At 42.9% G+C, this 8,187-nt stretch overlaps 1 protein-coding gene across 1 annotated transcript in view; it reads left to right on the top strand.

Moving 5' to 3' along the window:
* Positions 1-8,187, top strand: part of LOC106536609 (receptor-type tyrosine-protein phosphatase S-like) — a gene marked incomplete at its 3' end in the record, with an annotated part of 15,445 nt that overhangs the window by 3,983 nt on the left and 3,275 nt on the right. The window contains 1 exon segment of the mRNA XM_014033919.1: positions 7,832-8,046. Coding sequence (XP_013889373.1) covers positions 7,902-8,046 — 145 coding nt within the window.

Raw genomic sequence — 8,187 nt, 5'->3', positions numbered from 1 at the left:
CTTCTTCTTCTTCTTCTTCTTCTTCTTCTTCTTCTTCTTCTTCTTCTTCTTCTTCTTCTTCTTCTTCTTCTTCTTCTTCTTCTTCTTCTTCTTCCTTATTACATACCTTAGTACAACATGGATGCTTTGGTGGAGAACTGCTCATAAAGCAGACAACACATTATAAATAATTTCTCAACACGAGCTTCCTGTTTAAAAATGTTATTGCAGTCCTCTTCATAACTCTGAACCAGTTATATAAAAACGAGCGCTGCTGGTTGAGAATGTTAATAAAGAATGTTATTACTATTTGTCAATATTTCCCCAGATAGCTCTGTTTGGGATGCATGTCGAATGGAGCACCCCCACCCCACCCAACACACACACACYCCCCACGCCCCTTTTCCTAATTTCAGCTTCCTGTCTGCAGCATAAAGCAAGACTGATAGAGATTTAGCCGAGTTCTCCGGGTCTCCAGATTCATTGAAATTCAGGGCAGAGCTGCGCGGTGTTTGAGTGACAGGTGTGTTTTCTTGTCGAGGAGAAGCTTCAGATATTTTATTTCCTCTGCTAAAATTGTAARCATGGCGGTATAGCTCATGCCTGCAGTAAGCCGTGCTTCATCCTGTGCTTCTCATCTACAATGTTTGTGTGTGTGTGTGTGTGTTCATTCATGCATGTGTGTGAGTATCTGTGGGCTGTGTGTTTGAGAGTGAAGGGAAGTGTGTGTGAGATTGAGTGCCAATCTCCCCCATGATGCTTTGCCATCTGCCGCYTGTGTGTGTGAGCATTCATTTGTGAGTGCCGTTTGCCTACAGTGTCCAGGGTCAGAGAAACATGAGGTAATACCACTCCCAGTCCSTTCTTGTATTGTGACTTTCAATTTGACTGCGTTTTTCTCTAATCTGACACACAAAACCACAAGAACTCCTGAAAGATTATCTTGGAGAAAGTCCACCTATATTACAAATTGTTTATAAGATAATAGAAAAGGTAAAAATAAAAACAGTTTGAGTGGAGAAATTCTTGTTTAGGTCCAAAAACGGCTGAGCTTTTCCCTTTTACCCTCAGCATTTCTTTAAAAATTTAATCATCTTTTCAAATCATCACACTTGTGACATTGTCTCCCACCCTCCCGATCTAAACAAAACCTAAAATAACTCAAAAGAACGCAAAGTTCTTATTAGGTGTCTTTTTATTTTTGTCTCACGACTAGCTCGGCACCACAGGAAACAGATCTGGTCTTTTCTGCGAGCGCTCATGGCTTGTTGTCATGGTGACAGGCCTTGTGAGATCATCCCCAACCCACTTGTGGCAAGAGGTGTCATGAGTAAGGTGGGAGGGAGGGAGGACAGGGTGGGGCTTGGAGGTGAGCGACAAACAAAACATGTCATCTTCCCCCCTCAACCCCCAGTGGAGCGGTGAGGGGCGGGGGTYGGGAGCTGTTTCATCAGCCCTGATGGAGCACAATAAACCGGTGTACATTGCACCACCTGAGCTGTGGTGTCATTATCTACTTCCCCCCGCAGTAAACAGCACATGTATACCCCCGCCCCCCCATCAATCTAGCTGTCTGGTTGACCATCTGTGTTGTTACTCGGAAAAGGTAATAAGACCGACCCCTGCTGTCCGCGCTCTGGATGCTGAGGCAGATGATCAGACGGAGCAGGTTGTGATAAGCGCTCCATCTGGGTTGTAAAGGTGGTGGTGGGGGATTTATTAGGCCTGAGTCATGAGACTTTCCACATCTATAATGGTTACGTTTTCTTTTCAATCTGTGATTTATTGGATTTATTCGATAACTGGGCTGTGACTGCTGGGGACTCCAGTCTTCTGTTGCAGTCGTACTGTATTCAGTGTTTGCAACCAAGTGATTTGCGTAAACGTGTTTTCCACCATTTAAAAAAAAAGGAAAGAAAGAAATCACATCTTATACGTATTTGTTTGCACAGCTTGCAAAACTATAATCCAGGCCATGCACTATATTTTGTTGCCCACCTCTGTACATGATACACACCAAAACCCCGGTGTTTGTCAGCTGGAGAATGGAGTTCACCTTTGGAAGAAAGATCGGCAGATTGGACTTGTTTTTTTATTTTTTATTGTTTTAGTTTAGTTTTTAGTTAACTTGGAAATTTTCCACCAATCTTTTCTGTTCGATGAGAGCTCACCTGAAGCAGTCAAAATAAAACTCTAGTGCTCTTGAGATGAATTGAAGATGCCCGAAAAAAAAAAAAAAAACGAAACACCTGACTCTGAGGAAGAAAAATGTACAACTGTTTTGATCATGTTCAGAACTTAGGCAAGATCAGAGCAAGTTTCTGTGATTCACATGAGAAAACTAAGAATTATTGCAACCATTTTAAGAGATTCCTAACTATTTTTTAATTTAGATTTTAAAGCACTGGGCACTAGTATTTTGTAGTGTTTGCGCATTTTCTTTTCCCAATTGTGTTGCAAAAGCTTCTGGCATGACGTGTACAAACTCCTGTGTAAAATTGCTGTGTGTCACAAATCTGTTCAATAAGACTGCACCTAAACATTTGTTCAGAATTAGCATACAATTTTAAATCTCCAACTAGTTTTCGACCATCACGGCCTAGAGAGATACAATACTAGGAGTGAGAATCTTCAGGCTCCTTATAATTCAATTGGATGAACACTCTTATGGCTGTGATYCAATTATAAAGCAATTATTGAAGCATCTCAGTGCAACCATCTTTGCATCTAAAATCCACAATCTTCAGCATAGAATCTATCAGGCCTAAAAGAAAAATTTATTTGCTCAGCACTGCAGTCTAAAACTGTTATTTATTTAATAGAACATATGTTTCCACAACTTTTAGTCCTGTTTTAGAGTGTGGGAATGGCTGAGTTTGTATCTTTAACAAGGGATAATCATGATCATGATCACATGTAAAATATAACACGCAAGGTCGGGTTTCCAATGAGGGACACAAATCCTTTGCAATAAAAGCTCCAAAGGACTTTAGATTTTGCTTTGCCTTTTTTGTAGTAGGTAGAAACTTTGATAACTTCTTGGCAACAAGTATACACCACCATCTGTTTTACTGATTATAGTTTGGCTCTTGTCTTTTTTCTCTGTAAAGGTGAATACTTTCAAACACCAATTTTTAATGCAGAAGGTATCATCTTGCATACAAATTATAAATTTGTCTGGCCTAGTTGTGGCCAAGACAATGCACTTGGCTCATATATCTCAACTAAAGCCAGCCCTTTGGTGGCCTGATGTGGTTTGCCAGAGGTGGCCCATGCATGGACCAACACCACATAAACCTAACCACAGCTGAGCCAGTTATGGTATGGTATCTTAAAAACAGTGCCATCATTGCCAGACCTGGCCTACGTTTGGTTGACAAACCACTTGCCATGCCACCAGTGCCAGCCTGACATCAGATCTGGCCCACACCTGTCTGTCTAAAGGCCTCAACATTCTCTATCCAAATTTGAACAGTCAATGCGTGGCCACGTAGTTGTTTGGAAATCATTTTCACACACACACCTTTCACTGCTCATGAGACACACAACGGAGAGCTCCTAGGAAACTCCTCCCACTGCGATYCATGTCACCGTATGGGGTTTCTTCCCACTGGAGTCTACAATGCCAAAAAAATTCCGTCACCCAACTTAATTTGTCCACAAATCTGTCCACAGTTTTTTCTGATAGATTCCTTCGTACACAGCATCTGTTTCATCTCCATCCATGAGTTTCTGGCCATTTGACTATCTTTATAAATTTCTGCTTCCAYGTAGCCTACAACAGTCGGCTTCTGGAAGCGAGTAGTTTTTTTTTTTTGAAAGTGAGTGATTGAAGCAAAATTCAGCATCCGTGAGCTTTCAGCATGAACAAACACTCCCATGAACTTCTAGCCAATCACACAATAAGTTCTTATGTGGAGGGGGTAAAACATTCTGCCGGTGGGTTGCGACAAAAGCGGCAGCAGAGCCAATGCCYAAAACTGCAAAAATCCAAGCTGATTTCGGCAGTTCGGAGGGAATGTGAAGTAGGCTTTAGTCAGAATGCCATTAACTGTCTGGGTCTACCATTTTACACTTCAGATTTCTGCCTTTTGCATTTTTCAACATGACATTAACATTAAATAATAATCCATTTTTGATATCTCAATGCATAGAGTGAGATTAAAACCCCCAAACCCCATGAGACTGGCTCTAAAACTGCACAAGCAGAGGTATTCCCAGACTTTAGAGATGGGACTTACAGCTCGTTGAAGGGAGTCGGATGTTGGGGATCCATTTCTTTCAAAACAGTCAGTCTTTTTGAACAGTTAGTCACATGATACAATCATACAGTATCTTAGTAAGGTTGTACATCACTACATATACTGTATATATAGTAATGTATGACTGCACTGCCGGGGTCACGCATGTTCGTCAAGCTCGCAATCCCTTCCCTTCCGCAGAGCTTGTTCGCCAGTCTTTGCAACTGCTACACRCCCCCCCCCCCCCCCTCATTTCTTTTTCGGCTCTGTGGAATACCAAAAGATGCTCGTTTTTGTGTTTGCATAAACGAATATCTCACAACAGTCTACGACTCGGTTCCCATCATTTGTTTAAAAGAGTCATATAAAAGATTCAGCTCGTTCGTGAACATCGTGTCTCCACCAGACTTGCCCGGTCGGCTGCATCTGGGTATCTGTTTTGGCATCTTTGCTCATCAGCCACAGCTGTAGGATGCTGTAAGCCCTTTTGTTTGAACCGTGTCAATGGACCAACAACAGCTGGAGCAGCCGGTGCCGGACAGCTGGAGGAGAGGAAGAGGATTTGTATACAAGCAGGGGATTAGAGCATCTATAAAAAGCAAAGAAGACGAATGATAGGGTATCGCAGAGGAAGATGGCATCAAGAGGTTAACGAGGAGAGCCAGGAGGAAGTGGGCAGGGGTGAAAAGTAAAGAAGGGATGAAAGAAATTAGGAAAAGAGGAGATTTCAGGAACATTGAGGCCAATACTTGAGTAAAGGAGGGGGCGATTAGTTAGAAGGAGGCAGATCAAAGATAGTCTTGGAAGCAGGTGAAAGACAACACAAAGGAGTGGATGAACTGAAAATGATCTTTAGGTTAAGAATTTGGTCACAGAGGAGACAGACATCCCCCACACACACACACCCCTCAAACACGCGAGCAGCATGTTTTGTGGCCATGTGGCTGCAAGCAGAACAGTGGCCCTGCTTAGATTAACGCCAGCAAATCGAGTTTCCGTAAGAGGAGAATTTACTTAACATGCTGCCAATGGTGGCTGAATGAGCTCTGATCTGATTTTTTCTTATCGCGCTCAATTGAAAAAGAGACGCTGAAAGCTTTTTTTTTCTCTTTCTATTCTACAGCTATTACGCTGTGTTAGATAAAGCCGGGGCAGAGTGGCAGGGAAAAAGAGCCTGTATCAGATAGGCGTGTTTTCGTTTCAGCTATTTTGGGTTGGTGGAGATGGAAGACAGTAATATGCTTTAGCAGGTCATTAGCCCAATAAGTAGTCGGAGGACTCTTTGAATATGTAACTCACCGGAAATGCCTCTTTCATTTAGAGATGGCGAGAAAAGGGTCGGGGCAGATCTTTGCTCTCTCCGTTTCTGTTGGAGGGATGTCAGGGTGAAAAAGCACTCATGGGGTGTTTTGCGCATATTTATGTGCTGACCTATCACCTGTGAATATGTATAATGACTTCCCCGAGAGCGTATATGTTACCGTTTTATTGCCACTTGAAGGCAAGCATCTGCATGTGCGTGATACACGGCAGGTTAACAAAGGGTCCCTCTTTCTCATTTGGCCTGTCCACCTGCGCTCTGACACATCTTTGGGGTGGGGGTGTTGGCGGGGGCGGAGGAAGGGGCGGGTGTGCTGGGTGGGAGAGCCCGATAAGACTGAGGAGTTATTGACTCACAGAACGTGGAGCTTCTGCACAGCTTGTTTAAATCTCTGGGAGCAGACAGAGCTGAATTATGCTGAGACTTCCAGATGTGTGTGTGTGTGTGTGTGTGTGTGTGTGTGTGTGTGTGTGTGGGGGCGGGTGTGCTGGGTGGGAGAGCCCGATAAGACTGAGGAGTTATTGACTCACAGAACGTGGAGCTTCTGCACAGCTTGTTTAAATCTGTGTGTGTGTGTGTGTGTGCGTGCGTGCGTGTGCGTGTGCGTGTGTGCGTGTGTGTGCATGTGTTTATGTGGCTCCAGTGGCTTTGGATTAGACAAGAAAGTGTGTGTATGTTTGCCTGTGTGTCTTTTGCTGTCATTGAATTTAGCTACAATCCAGCTGAACTCTTCCCTCACCCCCAATCCTCTTTTGTTTAAATATTTTTCCATTACTGCAGCACAGTCTGGATGAATTATTGCATTAACATTTTTGGTACTCCAACYGAACACTAGAATACCGAGCGCTAAGAGGGAATTAGGCCGAAACTAAAATGAAATTATTAGGACGTTGCGTTGGGGGAAGGTGGGGGGGACTCATAAAACAGTATCACTGCCACTCATTTCATGGCTCACTAGAGAAAGAGACTTCATAATAAGGCAACAGTACACTGAAAACTACTTTGTTCTTTTTCCTGCCATAGTTATTGAGTAATTATAGTTATTGTTCTGACATTAGTTCCATCAGACTGTTTGGGCTTTTAATCCCAGAAGTCACAGAAGACCTGACCCTGTATTTGCATGTTTGTTTGAACTCTAAATGATTATCCTTTTGTCTTTGTCATGATGCATATTTTCTATTTTCTAAGCATTGAAATGATACTGAAGTTTTCTATGGATATGGAGTCTTTGCAATCTTAAAATAAGTGCTAATCAGAGGTATGGTTTTTGTATCCAGAATCTGACAATGCCACTACTGGCCCAGTAGTGGTTTGGTTTTTGTGGCCCAAATCTGTTCCACAACTGGCCTGATTGTGTTTTAGTTGATGTGGCTTAAATCTGACAATGCCATAACTGGCCCAGTCATGGTTTGGCTTTTGAGGCGTAAATCTATCAATGCAACAAATGCCCCAATTGTGGTTTGGTTTATGTGGCACAAATCTGTCATTTCTTCAACTCGTCTGGTTGTAGTTTGGTTGTTAAGGCCCAAATCTGACAATGCCACAACTGGCTTGGACATGGTTTAGTTTTTGAGGCCCAAATCTGTAAATGCAACAATTGGCCCAATTGTGATTTGGTTTATGTGGGCCTAATCTGTCAGTTGCACAAATCTGGCCCAGTCATGGTTTGGTTTTGAGGCCTAAATCTGTCATTACAACAGTTGGCCCAGATGTGGTTTGTTTTATGTGGCCCAAATCTGTTAATGTCACAACTGGTCCAGTTGMTGGTTTGATTTATGTGGTGCTGGCCCATGCATGYACCACATCTGGCAAACTGGGCTACCAAAAGGCCATCCTTCTTTGTGGTGCCTGGGAAGAGTGTCAACGTTGCTAGTGCATTGCTTTGGTTAGAATTGGGCCAGAAAAAAACTTGCTCTTTGGGTTTGACTGAGATCCTATTATCTTAAAAAAGGATAGCAATTGTGGTCAAATCTTGATGAAAACTTTTTTGGATGACTCTCAGCTACTACCACATCAAATTTTAGCTCATTAAACCAAAATTCGATTCCCTTATAGGCATTTTTTGTTTACTGTCTGAGTTCAGTTGGCTGTGGTGACCATCTTGAGTGTGATTTCTTCAGTTGTAGACACAGTTAATGATTACTTTCTGAGTTTTGAAAAAGTTCGCCCTGTAGTTTGAGACATTTTCTTAATAGACATGCATCTAAAGCAGTTGCATTTGGATTTTAATGGCAGCAGGTGATGCTGAAGGTAATAACTTTTTTTTACCTTCTTGTTGTTCTGTTTGCAGAGTGCCTACCCCTGCTGACTGAAGTCCCACCTGCATTTTCGTCATCTCCAACCAACCCAACGGTGGTGCCATGCTTTTGTGTAAACCGGGCCGAGCTCTGGCCCAGTCCAGGCGACCCATCCTGGGCCTCTGCCTTCATTCGTTCCCCATAGGTCTGCTGCTGCCTCTGGTCATCCTTCTAACCAAACCTTGGAGCAGCGTCTGTGCAGCACTAGGTATAATGTTTTCTTCTCTCTTTCTGTGTGCTTTTTACCCAGAGTTAGTCATCATGAAGTGACACAGGAAAAAAAAGTGGGCTTATATATATATGTGTGTGTGTGTGTGTGTGTGTGTGTGTGTGTGTGTGTGTGTGTGTG

The sequence above is a fragment of the Austrofundulus limnaeus genome, unplaced genomic scaffold (genome assembly GCF_001266775.1).
Source record: "Austrofundulus limnaeus strain Quisiro unplaced genomic scaffold, Austrofundulus_limnaeus-1.0 Scaffold1895, whole genome shotgun sequence".
NCBI lineage: Eukaryota > Metazoa > Chordata > Actinopteri > Cyprinodontiformes > Rivulidae > Austrofundulus > Austrofundulus limnaeus.
Note: the sequence above shows the minus strand (reverse complement) of the source record. Positions and strands in the feature narration are given on the sequence as shown.